This window comes from Corylus avellana, chromosome ca7 (genome assembly GCF_901000735.1).
Source record: "Corylus avellana chromosome ca7, CavTom2PMs-1.0".
Taxonomy (NCBI): Eukaryota; Viridiplantae; Streptophyta; class Magnoliopsida; order Fagales; family Betulaceae; genus Corylus; species Corylus avellana.
The window spans coordinates 12,879,591-12,898,740 of record NC_081547.1 but is presented as its reverse complement, the minus strand read 5'-3'; the positions used below and the strand labels follow the sequence as shown (position 1 = coordinate 12,898,740).

Genomic DNA, 19,150 nt, shown 5'->3' with positions numbered 1-19,150 from the left:
AAGATTAATTGGTATGACAAAGGGGATCGGAACACACCATTCTTCCACGCATGGGCTAGCCAGAGACGAAGTTCAAACAGAATTGACGTGATAACAGATACTGCAGGGGTAGCATGGAGAGACGAGGAGGCGGTTAGCCAGGCTTTTGTCCAATATTTTCAACACTTATTTATGTCGGATGGTTTGGAGGGTATTGAGGAATGTCTGGAAGGTTTCCAACCAAAGGTGACTGCAGATATGAATGCAGCCTTAGTGGTTGTTTTCACGGTGGACAAAATTGAATTAGCACTAGCCCAAATGGCTCTGCTAAAATCTCCAAGACCAAATGGATTTGCAGCAAGCTTTTTCCTAACCTCTTGAACAACGATCTGCTCTAAGGTTAGTAACGTAGTGTTGGGATTTCTCAATGATGAGGTTTTTGATTCTGGCATAAATAGTACTTATATCACTCTTATTTCCAAGAAGAAAAAACATAGCATTGTCTCTGATTTTTGCCCTATAAGCCTTTGTAATGTGTTGTATAAAATAATTACAAAAAAGGCAGCTAACAGACTTAAGAGGGTGTTGCCTTCCATTATATCTCATTTCCAAAGTGCTTTCATTCCAAGTAGGCTCATTTTGGATAACATCTCGGTGGCGTTTGAGGCGTTACATTTGATGAATGGGAGGACGAAAGAATGGAAGGGATTTATGGCACTTAAGCTTGATATGAGCAAGGCGAATGATAGGGTGAAGTGGAGTTTTCTTGAGAGGATAATGCGTCGGTTGGAGTTTGCAGATCGATGGATTGAGTTGACTATGACTTATGTCCAAACGGTTTCTTATTCAGTTTTGGTCAACGGGCAACCTCACAGGAACATTATTCCATCAAGGGGAATTCATCAAGGCGACCCACTATCCCCCTATTTATTCATTATATGTGTAGAAGGCCTAAGTCATATGTTGAGTTTGGCGGAGGCGAAAAAGAAGATTACATGGTTATCTATCTCAAGGGGAGGAGATCGACTCAGTCATCTATTTTTTGCAGATGACAGTTTTTTTTTTTTTTTGCAGGGCAAACGTAGAGGAGTGCACCCGGTTGCAGGAGATTCTAAAATTTTATGAAAAAGCATCGAGGCAAAAACTAAATAAGGAGAAAACCTCACTCTTTTTTAATAAAAACACTACCCGTGAGACTAGGGAATATATCAAAACAGTGGTGGGTGTGAATTCTCCTCAGTCGTATGAAAAATATCTTGGGCTCCTGGTGTTGGTAGGTTCATCAAAAAATCAACGTTCAAGCACATTGAAGGGAGGAATTAGGATCGATTGAGCGGATGGAAGGAGAAATTCCTGTCTCAAGCGGGGAAGGAGATTCTCATCAAAGAAATTGTACAGGCTATTCCCACCTATGCTATGAGTATTTTTCAATTGCCAAAAACTTTGTGTCAAAAGATTAACTCTATGATGTCAAGGTTTTGGTGGGGGCATAAGGATAATCTTTCCAGGATAGCTTGGATGGGGTGGAACCGAATGGGGTTGGCTAATGGGAAATGAGGTTTAGGGTTTCGGGACATCGAGTGTTTCAATCAAGCGATATTAGCAAAACAAGGTTGGACGTTACTAAGGAACCCTAACACTCTTATGGCGAAAATCTTCAAGGCAAAGTACTACCCTAATGGCTCTTTTTTAGATTCTTCTTTGGGCCACCGACCCTCATATGCCTGGCGGAGTTTGTTGAAGGCTAAAGAGCTCCTTAAAGAAGGTATTATGTGGAGAGTTGGGAATGGACAAGATATCAAGATATAGGGCGATCGGTGGATCCCCTCTCCATCAACTTTTATGATCCAAACTCCTAACATCTCTCTTCCAACTGACGCCAGAGTGAGTAGTCTCATGGATGAGGATCTTAAATGGTGGAAGGTGCCATTACTCAAAGAATTATTTAGCCTCGAAGAAGTGGAGAAAATTTGTAGCCTAATTCCAAGTCCTCGTGCACAATTAGATACCATTATATGGTAGGGTACACGGAATGGGAAGTTCTCCGTTCGCAGCGCGTACCACCTAGCGGTCAACCTTTGGGATAGGAACAAAGGTTCATGTTCGAGTGGAAAGCTGGTTAAGGATGTATGGCAGAAGGTTTAGAATTTAAGGGGTCCAAATGCAGTCAAAACTTTTGTGTGGAAGGCATGCCAAAACATACTGCCCACAAAAGTTAATCTCTTTAAAAGACAAGTTTCTACGGATCCATTGTGTCCTCTTTGCGGGAGAGAAGAAGAAACCCCTGGCCACATACTGCGGACCGGCCCTTCAGCTAAAGATGTGTGGTTGCAATGCGGTAGAAGAGTCCAAAAGCTGCCAAGTGCCGAGGATCATTTCTTAAGTATCTTTGGAAACATCCTAAACACTCTAACCGAAACAGAAGTGCAAATGTGTGCAATTGTGGCGAGACAACTTTGGCTCCAGAGGAATATGGTGGTTTATGGGGGTGAGTTAACTCATCCTTGTATGGTGATCATAAGTGTTAAAGAGAAAATAGACTATTTTGAAACGGCTATGACATTGTGTATGCAACCTTACAAGGCTTAGAGTTGTACACGGGCAGCATCCGCATGGAGGAAACCTCATGTCGATTACATTAAGGTTAATTGGGATGCATCTCTTAATGCACGAAAAAGTAGAGTGGGCATAGGGGTGGTGGCTCGGGACCATGCAGGAAGGGTGGTAGCTGTGCTCTCTGACTCCGAGGTCGCAACAACTGATCCAGAGGGGGCGGAGACGCTTGCGACTTGTTATGCAACAGATATGTGCCACTATCTGGGCTTGCGGAATGTGATATTGGAGGGAGATGCCCTCATGGTGGTTCGGTCCTTACAGAAGGGAAAATGTCATTGGGGTAGGCTGAGACATGTGTTGAATGATACCACACAGAAGTTGCAAACAATGCAAGAATGGAGGGTTGATCACATCCCACAGGAGGCCAATGTCGTTGCACATAGAATTGCTACGTTAGCGTTATCTATTCCAGATAGGCAAATTTGGGTTGAGGGGCCAACTTTTAAGCTATGAAATGAGATTCTATTTTCATCAATATATATATATGATAAACCTTCTAGTAATAGGCATATAAAAGACATTTCATATAACGTATGCTCAAATCATTTAATCAATGAATAAAACATATATTCATTACAAACATTTGAATGTCAATATAAAATCATTAGGATTTATGGCACAATCCCCAACAGTAACATCACGTGTAAAATTAGATATTTTCACTTATGCCTTGTTACTTAAAGGCGATGTGTTACAGACAAGCTCAAACTAGGAAAATAGTTTACAAAAAAAAAAAAAAAAAGTGAAAACCATTTTACACAGCTTAAAGAAGGTTTTCTAGGTCAATTAGAAATTTTTCGGTTTGACCAGGATTTTCGCTCATACAAAACACCAAAAAATAGAGAAAACATTTTTCAAAAAATATTCTACAATGAAAAAAAACATAGAATTAATGTATTTTTTATGATGTGACATAAAAATGAAAACAGTTTTAAATTTTCTGTGATATTTTTGTATTTTGAGTTGTTGGTTAATTTTTTTATTTGGAAAAATTACACTATACCCCCCAAAAGTTTTACCTGATTTTCAATTTAGCCTCCAATGGCTAAAAATTTGCAATGTACCCCAACAAAATATATATATATAAAAAAAAAAAAAATCGCAATGTGTCCCATCCATCAATAATTTTGTTTTCTCTTAGGAAAATTATTGAAAGTACCTAATTGTTCCTATATTTTTTAAGGAAAAATAAAATAAAATAAAAAACCAAAAGCCACCCCCTTGGGCCATTTAGGGGTGGCTGAGCAACCCCATTTGGTCCCTTGCAGGTGACCAAACCACCCCCAATCCGGCCTTTCGGCCACCCCTTTGGCCATTTGGGAGTAGTTTCGACCACTCCTATTTAGCCTCTTGCGGGTGGCTAAACCACCCCCATAGGCCATGGGGGGTGGCCATAGCCTGGCCACCCCCAAACGGCCAAAACGGTGGCTATGGCCAACACCAATTTTATTTATTTATTTATTTAAGATTTTGGTTTATTTAATTGGGGGCATTTTGGGAATTCTTTCAAAAAAAGTGGCAATTTTGGAAAGTTCAGACAAAAAAATGCATATACCTCGAAGTTGAGAAATTTTCCATCAAATTATATGCAAATTACTAACGGATGGTCCATATTATGAATGTTTTATATTTTGTTGAGGTACATTGCTAAGTTTTAAACATTGGAAGCTAAATTGAAAATCGGGTAAAACTTTGGGGAGCTAAAGTGTATTTTTTCCATTTTTATTTTGAAAATGAAAAATAAAAAAGAGAAAGAAGAGAGTTTTAACAAACAAAACCGTTCTCTTACTTATAACGCAGAAATGGGCTACTAATACTCGTATCAGTCAACTGATATATCCCACATTTTTAAGATAGTATTCGTAAGTGTTTACTTACCTCGTACGCTCGCTCGAATCCTCCAACATAGCTAAATCATGCTATAACAAAATACGACATGTCGTCATGCACAGTTCTAGAGGACCCTTAAGAGTAAGATACTAAGCTTTATCCATTAAAAGGATCGCTATACTCGAAAATACACGAGAGTGATGCTTAAGGACAGATGCCTGGTTTCCTGACCGTATGTCCGGGCTCGAGAGCGTACGTCCGATCAGTGAGTTTAGGAAATTCGGCAATAAGATTCAAATTGTGTTTTAAGGCTTCTATAAAATCTATAGGCTTCTACATCTCCTCCTAGGCTAATAAACAGACACATGCAACGTAAGAAAACTCAACATCATGCAATATAAAGAATCAAAGATGCTTTTGAAACTATTTTCAAAACATTTCTTCTTTTGTAAGGAAATGACATATTTTGAAAACTCACAACACTAATAAAGCAATAAGAACGATATTGAGAGTGTAAAACGGGTAAGGGTTTACCTCGGGAGGGGGCAAGAACACCAATCTTCTTCCTTCTCTCTCTCAAGTCAAACTCACAAATCTCTCACACAGAGGTTTCTTAGAGAGTCTGGGGTGTAAGAATGGGTTCAAGGGGGTCGGTATTTATAGGCTAAAAAAGCTGAGGGCGCTACCAACTACTTTGAAAAGTAGCGGACGTTCGGTACTATTGGGACGTACGTCCGGTACTATTACATATTGGGTAAAAGGGTTCATCGTATGACCAGGTATTATCCAAGGGTTTTCCAAAAAACAGCGTACATCTGGGTGGTCCCTATTGTACTATTGTCATCGTACATCCAGGTGGTCCCCATTATACTATTGTAAGTGTACGTCCGAGTGGTCCCCCTGCATACGTCCTCTACTAAAAACAGTAGCATACATCCAGTAACCCTGGCGTATGTCCTCTACTAAAAACAAGAGCGTACGTCTGGTTCCCTGGGCGTACGTACAGTCAGAAATAGTAGGTTTGGGTTTCACTTCAAGGCTTTATGGCTTAGTGTGAGGGCTATGGGTTATGATGAGATGGCTTAGGGTTTTCTGTTTAAGGCTGATTTCTAAGGCTATTAGCTTGTTGAGTAAGGGATTAAAACTCTTTTTAAAACGATTTAAAAAGTCGGAGTATTACACCTTCTGGCCACCCCCCCGCCCCCAATGAGGCTCTAAATTTTTTATTTAATTTTTTTTTTTGCATTTTTTTTTAAAAAAATAAAATAAAATTAATTTGATTTTCTTGTTTCATATATATGTATATTATAATTTTTTTTTTTTTTTGTAAAAATTATTTTTTTATATAATTTTTTAAATGGTAGCGACTTGTGAATAGTGAAAACGTCACCTTCCACGTTCTAGAAGGTGACATGCACTGTTCACATGTCACATTCTCAAAGGTGACGTGTGAATAGTGAAAATGCCACCTTCTAAAAGGTGACGTGTGGGCAAAAATGTCGTCTTTTAGCGACATTTTTACTATTCACACGTCTGCAATATTTTGGAATCCAATCTTTATAAATAGTCTTTTTTTTTTTTTTTAAGTTACTATTCGAATGTTACTAATTCAATAATGACGTTTTTTGGGCTAAAAACGTCACCTTCCACGTATCACTAAATTGCTAAATTTTTGAAGTGCAGTACTGCAATTGGATAGGAGTATTGTAACCTATCTTAGTTGTAAAGAATGAAAGCGGAAATTATTGGGAAAAATGCCCAAAAAGAAAGACAAAAAAAGTTGGGAAAACTTCCCTTTAACCCCTTGGAGCTTCTATCACTTACAATTTCTCCCTACAAAATTCAAAAACTCTCAATTTAGTGTATCGAACTTTCAATATTTTGTAATGCCACCCCGATATTAGGTTTTTCCGTTAAATCTTAATGGAGAGGTGTCAAAATTGCCAAAATACCCCCTCCCAAGTATTTTTTTTTAAAAAAAAAAAAAGAGATGCAAAGATTCAACAGAGTTTGCATGATTAAAAATTCATGGAAATTAAGTAAATTTTTTTCAAAAAAATATGTTTTCATGATAGCCTTAATATTTGTATCTTGATGTTTTCTACGGGGCCAAGGGCATGCAATAATAGTTCCATATCAAGGTACAAGGTTTTTTTTTTTTTTTTCTTTCAAAGTGGGAAATTTTTTTTCTATTCAAAATTTCTACAACACAGCCATACTAAATCAAGACCCAGAAATCCCCACAGTCTAAAAATGACCTCCAAAGCACAGCTAGGCACCAACTAGACATACAAGAAACCTGAATTTTGTTCGGTTCCAAGCCAGCCTCATTCGTGGGTCTATACTTTATTACCATGTATCCTCCAGGTTAAGATTTTTTGACTCATATAGCCTTTAGCTCACATGCGAAACAGGAAGTTGCCCGGAAATTGATGGCTCTGTATATATCTACATGGTTTGTCATTGTTTTTGACGATTGATGACAAAGATTCGTACTACCAATGATGCCCAATTATGTAATTAATTAACAGGAGAGAAGAAAAGGTCTAAAAATTGTCGCCTCATGGGGTTGGTGCAACTATATCTCACATGCTAACCATTACTATAATTATATTTAACTTTTATATTTTCCCCTATATATACACTTCCCCATCTCCCTATCTAACCCATCACCCATATACCAATTATTCCCTCTAACTTTCTCTCAAACATCCACCAAAACTTGAATCATATAGTTAAGAAGACAATGGGTGCAGGAGGAGTGGGGCACCAGTTCATCGTGAGTTTCAGCAAGAGGGTGGTGGTGACTGCGGTGCTTCCATTGCAAGAGTCTTGGCTTCCACTATCCAACCTCGACTTGCTTCTTCCTCCTGTGGACGTGGGTGTGTTTTTCTGTTACAAGAAAAACGTGCACAACCTGACGTTTGAATCCATGGCCGGCATTCTGAAGAAGGCCTTGGCGCAAGTTCTGGTATCCCATTATGCGTTTGCTGGCGAGGTGGTGCAGAATTCTGTTAGTGAGCCTGAGATTCTCTGCAACAACTGTGGGGTGGAGTTTGTTGAAGCTTTTCCAGAGGTAGAGCTTAGAGACCTCAACTTGTATAACCCTGATGACACCATTGAAGGCAAGCTTGTGCCGGAGAAGAAGCACGGAGTTTTCGCTATCCAGGTTTGACACAGAAACACTAGTACTAACTTACTTATTGACAGAAACATTCATATTGATCTCTTTAAATAAAAGTTAAATTTTAATTGAAGAAAAAAAAAAAAAAAAAAACTCACTTTTTTTAAATTTGAAGAACCACTTTTAAAATGAACCAAATATCAAACTCACTATATATTCACTACAAAAATGCTGGGAATTTTTAACTAGGAGTTGTTGACGTGTCAATGGTATTGACACGTCAAAAACCCCTTTTGACGTGTCAATGGTATTGACACGTCAAAAACCCCTTTTGACGTGGGCCTTTTGACGTTCCTCACCGGTTAAAACGGGGTGTCAAAAATCCCAAATTTTTGACGTGTCAACAGTGCCATGTCAAAAAATTTTGACGTGCTCGAAGTCAGCACGTCAAAAAATATTTTTGACGACGTGGCAACAAAATATTTTTGACATGCTAAAATTCAGCATGTCAAAAATATGTTGACGTTGCAAAAAAGCCACGTCAAAAAATGCTGACCATCTTTTTTGACGTGTCACTCCGTTTGACACATCAAAAAGGTTTTTTTTTTCCAAATAAATAAATACTACAATTGCAATTAACCGGATATATATTCAAATACAATTACAATTACAATTACAATATCCAATATCCAATATCCAATATCTAATATCCAATACAATATCCAATCTAATATCCAATACAATATCCAATACAATATCCAATCCAACTCAATACAATACAATATCCAATATATTCAACTCAATCTAATACAATATCCAATCCAACCCAATACCATATCCAATCCAATATCCAATACAATATCATATCCAATCCGATCCAATACAGTATCATATCCAATCTAATCCAATACAATATCATATCCAATACAATTAATATCCAATCCAATACAATCCAATACAATCAAATATCATTTCCAATCCAATATCATATCCAATCCAATCCAATCCAATACAATTAATATCCAATCCAATCCAATATCCAATACAATCCAATACAATTAATACCCAATCCAATACAATATCAAATTCAATACAATATCCAATCCAATCCAATATCCAATACAATCCAATACAATTAATATCCAATCCAATACAATATCAAATCCAATACAATATCCAATCCAATCCAATATCCAATACAATCCAATATCCAATCTAATCCAATCCAATATCTAATCTAATCCAATATCCAATCCAATACATATATCCAATATATATCCAATACATATCTAGTACATATCCAATATCTAATACATATCCAATATCCAATTTCCAATACATTGAATACGTATGAAATTCCAACATACACACTACGTTCCAACACAACACATAACAAAACAGATAAATACAATTTCCAACACGTTCCAACACAAGGCAAAACAAATATACAATCTAACACTTATGTACTATCTACTAGAAATAAGTTCCAATTAATCTCAACAAAATATAGTTTGATCTAACTATATACAACAAACCAATAAACAAAATATATATAGAGAACTTAACAAACATTGATGATAAACGACGTGCTCAGCCCAACTGATCAACACAGTCATCCCGCAATGCTTAATCTGCATTACCTGCAAATGAGTGGTGAACCAATAATAATCAATACAAAACTTCAAAATTAATCTATACAGTGATGCAAATATACGTTAGTTCTAAAATGGATCCCTGTAACAAAGCGTTGCTAACTGGGACTTTTGTGAAAAGTAAGGGTTTCTAACATTTAACAACTGTTACAAAAACAAATCAAAATATATCATTTACCTCTGTGGGGCGCAGATGCAGAGTTCGACGCGAACATGGCCTCAAGCGGGCGAAAACGGGCATAAAAGGCGGCATCTTTCTCTATCATCTAAGCTTTTTGTTCTTCAATCTGCTTGGCCATCTCATCCATCGCACGTCTTTGTTCTGCCCACACATCTTCCAGTTCTCTAATTCTATCTGTCATATGTGAGAACAAGGAGCTCCAAGAATTCTGAGACCGTGCCTGGGATGGTGTATAGTACGAGTGTATGCTGCCTCGTACCGGCAGTACATTCAGACCCACCTATCGTACCCTGCCAGCATACTTAGGCTTATTTCTGTGGGCCTGAGCATACGCGTCATTAGGTATCCACCGTACCGTCCCTTCAATCACGGTCTGTGTCAATGCTGGGTCAGTGGGCAGCAATTCCTGCATCCTCTCCTGTACATTAAAAAACAAGTTAGTATCTCATATAAGGAATTAAGTGAATGTCATAGATAATTTATCAAAATATATATCGGTGAGTACTTACGCATCTCTCCCTGACCACTTCATTTGGATAGCTACCATCCTTCTTTGTGAGTGTCGTGATGTAATTTTTAGCTCGAGTGGGAGTAGTGCCCGAAGATAGGAACTGCATAGAAAAAAAAAATTTCACTCAAAAAAAAAAAAAAAAAAAACAAAGACCTAAACAACCAATTATATATATATATGGGGTAAATAAGACAAATAGCTCTTGATCTGTCACCCTAGCGAAGCTCATCGACCCGGTGCAGTGTGGTGTGTTGTTTTTTGCTCGCAATGTCTTCATGTAAGCAGCATACTCCTACATGAATACCATCCTTAAAATGTCAGGCCTAACACAATTACAATTAATGAAACTACACAATTACAATTAATTCAACTACACTCGTGACCTACATGATTTTTCGAGTCGCACCATTTAGGCAACAAGACATTCAAGTCCTCGGCGTCGTATGCCCTAACGGCATCCTCACCCATTCTTTCCTTCACTATGTCTAGAGTATCACCCAGCACGATTTTTAACGAGTGTTTTACAGAGTGTCTCCAACTCTTCAGCTTCGTGCCCATGTCTTTGAACGCGTCCCTTTTAATCGCCTCCAAATTGTGCTCAGGCGGGATGTAAAACTCATTATGCACATATTCAAAAAAATTAGGCGTATAATTCATGCATTAACAACGTTTAAAATATTGAAATACATGTGCGAAAATAGAAGAAATAGTTTCACCATACCATCAAGGCGTCCCATACATCCTCCTTCGTACGGGGAGGTACATCCACCCATTCATCTCGTAGTCTTACGTAGTTCTTGGTCCTTATGATGTTGCCGGTCGACCGTCGAAATTTCATCGTGCTAAAAACCCTATGGGCTGCCACGCCCTATTGTGCTCTCACACGACCTTTTGCCCGGGCGGGACATCCCACGTCTTGTTCGATGGTGGGATGGTTACCACTTGAATTTGGGTCTCCCCGTCTTGCCCGATGCCTAACACATTAATAATTGCAAATGTTAATTATTTGGAATTCAATAGTAACTACATAAATTTTATGCGTATTTAATATTGGTATTTAAAGCATATATATTTACTTATTGTCCGGAGCTGGCGAACGTCCAACACTTCTGGAGGATCATCGGGCTCCAAGTCACCTGAGCCATCATCCGCGTCCTCCCCATAGTATTGTGTCTCCCTGTCATCCGGATGCGATGGCTCACTGTATGGGATACTACTGTTCAACTCGGGGGGGAACAACCGCTCTACCTCACCATGAGCACATATCCCCATCTCGCTCATTGTAGGCACCGGAGTACCAAAATCATATGAGGCCTCCATGTCATACGGAACCTGCTGAGACCCTTCCTCGTGCTCAGGAAGTAATGGTCTATACCCCGGCTCGTCTATATGTAGGGTCCCCCGTCGTCTACTCCTCCCCCTGGTTCTCATGTCAACCTGTGAAACACATAACGCACCCAATTAATTATGTATATAATAGATAAAATATGCACCACAATAACCAATCAATGTAGAAAGAAATAACATAAAACATGTCAAATAATGTGAACTATAAATATATTTGTTATACATGGGACCCTAGATAAAATGTATGTGGCTATCTTAAATTGTTGTACTTCTTTTCTTTTGGTTTTTTATGACATTTACATAATCTAAATTTGTAAGACCTAAATTAATTTTTTATATATGGGGACCCTAGATAAATTAGATATAGCTAGCTAGGTTAAATGTTGGTTTTTTTTTTCGTTTATTATAACATTTATGCATTTGTATGGGAAGTGTAGATAAAATCAAACCACCTACCTATGTTATTTGTTTTCTTTTGTTTTTTACTTTCTTTTTCGTTCTTAACATTTACATACTTATTCTAAATTTTTAAAATGTAAACATTAATTAACGACCAAAATAGATATGCCCTTGTTATTTGTTTGTTCGTTTGTTTGTTCGTTTTTTTTTTTTTTTGTTTTGGGGTTATGATAAGGTGCAATAGCAAAAGCCTACACAAAATATGGGTCTAAATCTAAATGCAAAATTCCCCAAAAAAACCTAACTTCAAACTATTAGGGTATGTAATTGTGCATGCATGCATGCAAATACATTGAACAATATTCTCACCATATACAAAACATATATGTCAAATAAGTAATATTACAAAGCATATTCTTAAGCAAATAAATTAATTAGCTAACATGTAAAATTAATTTGCTAATATAACTACATCAACAATATATAATAATATACACTGTAAATTACATATTTATATAATTTATTTAATTATCTAATAAATAAATTAGTATATATATATATATACCTGATTTTCGAGTCGGAGAACGCATGAGAGGGCCTTCGGAGCTTGAGGTCGTGGTCGCCGGAGGGAGCAGCGTCGGTGACGTGCGCCGGCGAGAGAGAGAACCACCATGTGAAAAAGAGAGAGAACGGTCGGGCTGACTGAGAGGACGCGGGTGAGAGAAATGTTGCAGAGGTGATCGGCCGGGCTGATCGATGGAGAAAAAAAATGGCAGAGGATCTGCAGGTGGGGTTGCACAGGGGAGAGAAAGAAAGAGAGGGAAGAAGGAAAAAGAAAGAAAAAAAAAATAAGGAAAAGCTAGCTGGGAAGGCGTAGCTAAATGCGTCTTCCCGAGGAAGCTTCTTGACGTGTCAATACAGACACGTCAAAAGCTTGTTAAATGACTCGTTTTGTAAGTTTTTTTCAATATTTTTTTAAAAACAATCTAAGTTTAAAAAGAATGCTCTTAGTAAAGTGTAAAGAGTAGGGAGAGCTTGTAAAGTATAATGGACAACAAACTAAAAGTTTGGAGTTAAGGAAAATGAGATACATGGCCTAAATTTATGCTTTTCTTTTTTGAAATAATTTTTATATATATATATATAAGTTAAATTTGAAATGGAGTAGCGAGCTTGTTAAATGACTCATTTTGTAAGTTTTTTCAATTTCTTTTTTTAAAAAATCTAAGTTTAAAAAGAATGCTCTGAGTAAAGTGTAAAGAGTAGGGAGAGCTTGTAAAGCATAATGGACAACAAACTAAAATTTTGGAGTTACCGAAAACGAGATACATGGCCTAAATTTATGCTTTTCTTTTTTGAAATAATTTATTATATATATATAAATTAGGGTTAATAATTTTTTTGGTACCTGAATTTTGAGGTTTTTTAATTTTTTTCCCTAAGTTTTAAAACATGATAAAACTAATACCTCAAATTTTGGAAAAGGCAGAATCACCACCTCCATTTTGAAAAATTATGTGGGGGTGGCGAAACCACCACTAGGGGGTGGCCGGCCACCCCCAGTCTGACCTTGGGGGTCCTCAAGGCCGGTCTGGGGGTTGCCGAGCTCGAGCCACCCCCAAGGGCCATGGGGGTGGTTTCGGCCAACCCTTTTTTGTCCTTGGGGGTGGCCGAACCACCCCCGACCAGCCTTGGGGATGGCTAAGGTCAAACTTGGGGTGGCCGGCCATCCCCTGGGGGTGGTTCGGCCACCCACATAGAATTTTTCAAACTAGAGGTGGTGATTCGGTCTTTTTAAAAATCTAAGGTACTAGTTTTGTCATATTTTAATACCTAGGGGAAAATTAAAAAACTCCAAAACCTAAGTATCAAAAAGGTTATTAATCCTACAAAAATAATGCAAAATACTGCATTATATTTGGTGGGGGCGGTACAAATTCTAAACTAATTAAAGCATCAAAAATTGATAGTAAAGGTAAGGAGGGCAATCTATGTCATCTTAACACCATACATGTCAAATGGCTGATGGCTCCCATACCGATCGATGTTCACACACAAAGAAATCCACAACATTTTTTTTTTTTTTTTTGATAAAGTCTACTTAACCCCCTCAAACTACCACCCTAATGATAATTTACCTCACAAACTATCAATTACGACAAGGAAAAAATATAGTTTAGCCCCTCAAACTACTAGCCATTTGCGATTTAGCTCCTCAATGTTTAAAAAGTAATAAAGTAGCCCTCCAAACTACCAACCAATTGCAATTTGGCCACTCTGTTAATCATCACCGTCAAATAGGATGGAAAATTCAATACGACGTCGTTTTGGAAGATTAAGTTACTACAATGCCCTTTTGGAAAAAAAAATCAATTAAAAAAATGCCCAAAATGCCCACAAAACGACGTCGTTTTGAGAAAAAAAATTAATAAAAAACAGCGCCCCGCGAGCTCCGACCTCACCCCGCTAGCTCCAGCCTCGCCTCGCCGATGAACCAGAACCCCGTGAGCACCGGCCTAGCCTCGCAACCCAAACCAACGCTCCGTGAGGTCACAGCAACTGGTTTGCAGCGAAGATCTCTCTCAATCTCTCTCAGTTAGCTGGCCACTCATTTTAATATTCATTTTCCTCTCTTCTTCCTCGAGTTTTCTAGAACAAGAAGGAGAGAGAGAGAGAGAGATTTTCGCACTTTCAAATTTGTTTCTTTGGATTTTGATTTTCACATTGATTTTCCCGACACGTTCTTGGGAAAAATCGCAGGTTTCAGTTTCCTGTGAATATTTTCTTTTTACGTTTCTTTTTTTTTTTTTTTTTTTTAAGCATGATTGATGTACTACTACTATGAACCATGTTGCAGGCTACTGAGCTCAGATGCGGTGGGTTCGTGGTGGTGTGCTCATTTGACCACCGAGTAGCAGACGCCTACTCGGCCAACATGTTTCTTGTCTCATGGGCTAAGGGGGCTCAGTCTAAACCAATCTCTACTCCACCATCTTTTCACCGATCTCTACTCAACCCTCGACGCCCTGGCTCCATTCATCCCTCCTTGGACGATATGTACATCCCCGTAACCGAACTACCACCTCCCAAACATCCACAGCCTGATTCCGATCATCTCATCAGCCGCATTTATTATATTACGGCCTAACGACTCAGCCAGCTGCAATCTCTAGCCAGCACCAAGGGCTGCCGGAGAACCAAAATAGAGTCTTTCAGTGCATTCTTGTGGACGATGGTTGCCAAGTCGGCTATTGCTCAAAGTGCAGACAAAAAGATGACTAAAATGGGCGTTGTTGTTGACGGAAGGACAAGGTTGATTGAAGGAGACGAACATAAAGCTTCACTCATGGGCTCTTACTTTGGAAACGTGCTCTCCGTACCCTACAGCGCCGAGCAAGTGGATGAGCTTAATGAAAAGCCATTGGAGTGGGTGGTGGATAAAGTTCATGAATTCTTGGAAGGTGCGGTGACGAAGGAGCATTTCTTGGGGCTCATAGATTGGGTGGCGGCTCACCGTCCGGTGCCTAGCTTGGCAAAGATATATTGTAACGGGAGCGAAGACGGACCAGCTTATGTGGTGTCATCCGGGTAGAGGTTCTTGGTGTGTAAGGTGGATTTCGAGTGGGGTATGTCGGGTTTTGGGTCGTACCATTTTCCGTGGGGCAGGGATAGGGGTGTCAACCCGGTCCGGTTTCCCGGTTTTTGGCCAAAACCGGAACCGGAACCGGGGTACCCCGGTTCTCGATTTTGGGAAATCGGAACCGGAACCGGGAACCAGGTTCCCGGCCGGTTCCGGTTTTACCCGTTCCGGTAATCGGTTTTTGAAAAAAATTAGGCCTTGTTTGGATGGGCCAGATTTTGTTTTTGTTTTGGAAATTTTAAAAAACCCATGCAGATTTGGTGTTTGGCCCGTTCGTCACAAAACCCAACTGGAATTTAATTCCGAAATGTGATCCAGGTCCAAATTCCAAAACCAGCCCATTCGCACACTCGAACCCCAAGCACGACCAGCCCTGATTTTAAGGCCAGTGTTCTACAGTACCTACAGGGGTTCAGAAACAAGGCCCAATAATTACTGCCCACCGACTCACACGCACCGACACACCAACCCACTGCAGCTGATTTACTACTTGGCGTGAAGATCAACTGAAGTCAGGCGGCTCTGCAACAATGAATTAAAACCACCTGTACCCAATGTCACGCTGAACTCGGCTTGGGAGACGAGATGCATCTGTAAGAAATAAGGTGCTTTAATCCTAACCGTCAGTCGGTATTCGGTAATGCTAAGGGTGACATGTGGCAGGTCCCTGTAATTCCATTCAAATCCGCGACCCACGGAATCATGCGCCACTGCTGTCAAAAGTTAATAGAAGCTTGAACAAAATCCACTGCAAGATTTACAACGGCAACCAACGCACGTTCTCCATGCGTTGGTTGCCGTGAAAGCTGGCGAATCCAACGAAAAGCACAACTGATGTGCGGGAATTCCAACATTAGCTGAGCATCGTCCGATTTCTTTCAAACCTCATCTGACCGTCCGTTTTCAGAGTTAGAGAATTTTAGGATGGACTTGCACTCACGGTAAAGGGATGAAATTCTTGACCATCGACTCGTGGATGGACGCCACCTCACCCATCATGTAACTTGTGCCTAACAAACGTATGTGATCTATTCGCGCAGACTTTTGCCATGCACCTACACCACACCGAATCACACCCATTGCGTGAATTGCGAACCGCGTATGTCTAGTGGCATCTTGATTTGTGCATGCTCATCAGACCGTCCATTTTTTTTTGAACAAATGTGGGCCGTCCATACCAGATATGTGAGCACAACGTGCCCTTTCAATCATCGTTGATCTGTTTATTGTCTGAACCATTTTGGCTTATCTCCACAAACCAGAGCTGCGATGCATTTTTTCAATGGGCAATTACACCCGTCTTCTCCAGCGTCCTCTGCAGTACGTATGCCCTCAACTTCTTCCACCCCGAGCCGCGCGCTAATGGAGTCCTCATCAATACCTAGTACACTTTCCCTGGAGCTGAGCTGATATGTGAATAGTAATCACCCGTCCATATAATCCTCCTCCACAACGACATGCAGAAGCCCATCTTCATAGACCTTTCTTCAGAGGGGTCTGTGAAATCCTCCGATAGCTACTCCGTTACAACTATTCCGCAGTCACCTCGTAAGCAACGGCGACCCTGTATCATTTCAGCATCTACGGACACGGGCACCCCTTCGAAGACACGGTCTTGGAAGGTTATAATCGCACTCCCTCTCAATTTCTATGCTCTTTTTCGTTCAATTTGTTTAGTTTCTATATCATTTACACACACTGTGACCTATATTTGTGCAGGCGTATTGGACAAGGAGTAGCAAGCGATCTCGGGATCCAGAGACACCCATCTCCTACAAAAGACGTAAGGTATGCCTCACACGAGCTATTCGGGTTTTTTTTTTGTTGTTTGGCAGTGAAATGCAATTCTTCATAAGATGTAGACATGAACATTTTTTTTTTTTTTACGTTGGTATATTTATGCATAGATGGAACCCGCTGAAGGCGAGGACCCATCACTTTGGTCTCCTGAGTTTGAACGTATGTTTGTGCAAATGTTGGTCGAATTGTCCAATACGGGGAGAATAGTGAATGGGTCAGTTAATATGAACTTGTGGTCGCCTATAGCTTCCCAGCTTTCTACAATGACCGGTCGGACCTACACTGCCGTACAGTGTCGGACTAAATTTTCCAGACTTAGGATGAACCACCGTGACTTCTCCGACCTCCTCCAGCACAGAACTGGATTTGGTTGGGACCCAATATCAAACACAGTCCAGGGGACAGAGACCCAGTGGCAGCAGTATCTTAGGGTAAAGTTCGGTAACCCTTGCCTAATATATCAGTTCCCACACTCTAATTTTAGGTCACACAGAAGCGTTCTTATTTTTTATTTTTTCGTCTATCCTAGATCAAGCCGAAGGCTAGTCGTTTTCGAAGGAAGGGCTGTCCAAACTACGAAATGTTGGGTCTACTCTTCAATGGCTCAACAGCCACTGGGGTCCTCCGCCATTCATCCGCTAGGACACCACCGAGTAGTGACGAAGAGGACGAGTTGAATGAGCAACTCTTGCGGTTTGGAATGCATGTTAGTCAAGCAACCAATGCGGCTGTTGATAACAGTGTGAGTGGGGATTTTCTTGGTTCTGTGGGTGGTTCGAGTCAGGGGAGTGGCCAACCTCCTCCTCAAAATAGGGGTATAGTCATTGGGGGTAACGGACGTGGTAAGCGTCCAGTTGATAGTTCTGGGCCTAGCACAGAACACAAGAGGAAAGGTAAGGGTAAATCTCATATAGATTCTCTTCGTAGTGATGCATTAAAAGAGTTTACCGAGGTTAGCCGTTTGAAGAAAGAAATCTTGTTACAAGATCAACTGCGAATGAGTAGTGGGGAAGGTAGTGCAGGTGCTGGGGGTAGTGGTGCATCTTTTTCCAATGGCATGAGTAGGGCCATTGGCATGTTGGATGGGATTGCCCCCAACCTAGATGATGATAGGTATTTTAGGGCATTTGAGCTCTTTAGGGATGAGAATGTCCGTAATGGTTTTATTGCACTACCTCCACAAAGGAAGAAGGCTTGGATTGAGAAGCTGTAACTATGTTGTTGGGCTTGTGGTTTAAGTTTGTATGCATGCTGACTGCATAGTCCAGTGTTGGACCGTTTCTAATGCTACTTATGGCATTGTTTGTTTTTTCAGCATGTTTCTATGGGTTTGTTGGCTTGTTTAATTATGTTATTTTCCAAGAACAATTGGCATGTAATATTAGTGCCACTGGCACTTTTTTATATTTGCTTATTTCCAAGAACAATTGGCATGTAATATTAGTGCCACTGGCACCTTTATATTTGCTTATTTCCAAGAACAATTGGCATGTAATATTAGTGCCACTGGCACCTTTTTTATATTTGCTTGAACTTCTTGCACTTAACTAATGTGACATGTTTGATTTATCTTCTATACCCTGCTTCTTGTTTACCTCCTGTTTTATCTTCAACTTTCTCCATTTGTTATGGTTTGCTAGTTTGTCTGGTTGGAAATCCTATGATTATTGTTAATAATACTTGTATCCTTCTATCTTCTAGTACATTATATTAATATTAGAATGAACATTGTTGTCTGGTAATGATTATTTTCTCCCTTGTATCTCAATTTGTAGACTTAGTTTATGCTTAAAACAATGTAAGAGTTAAACACAAATTAGGAATAGGTCAAGTTCATAGGAATTATGCCTATTTAACAATATAAGAGCTAAACACAAATTACCACCCAAATAGTTGAAGTTCATAGGAATAGCAAAATATACTTCACTTTGTGTTTAAATTTCCCATTTTATTTTATCCCTTGTATCTCAATTTCTAGAGTTAGTTAATTTATGCTTAAAACAATATAAGAGTTATCTAAAACAATATAAGAGTTATATTAAGACTTTAGCTACGGAGTAATGTATCAATA

The 19,150-nt window shown here is 39.5% G+C and overlaps 1 protein-coding gene and 1 pseudogene across 1 annotated transcript; both read left to right on the top strand.

Moving 5' to 3' along the window:
* The first annotated feature begins 2,409 nt into the window (after positions 1-2,409).
* LOC132187876 (uncharacterized) lies at positions 2,410-3,048 on the top strand. The gene is made up of 2 exons (XM_059602308.1): positions 2,410-2,467; positions 2,585-3,048. Exons 1-2 carry the CDS (start codon positions 2,410-2,412, stop codon positions 3,046-3,048), a joined length of 522 nt encoding a protein of 173 aa, XP_059458291.1.
* Positions 3,049-7,171: 4,123 nt separating this feature from the next.
* The window catches only part of LOC132188719 (coniferyl alcohol acyltransferase-like), a 35,502-nt pseudogene continuing 23,523 nt past the window's right edge, over positions 7,172-19,150 (top strand).

Excerpts from the sequence above, each read along its gene's own strand:
- LOC132187876 (XM_059602308.1), top strand. The coding sequence starts at position 2,410 with ATGTGTGCAATTGTGGCGAGACAACTTTGGCTCCAGAGGAATATGGTG. Across the intron at positions 2,468-2,584 it reads GAATATGGTGGTTTATGGGG|CATCCGCATGGAGGAAACCT; the intron begins GTGAGTTAACTC and ends GTACACGGGCAG.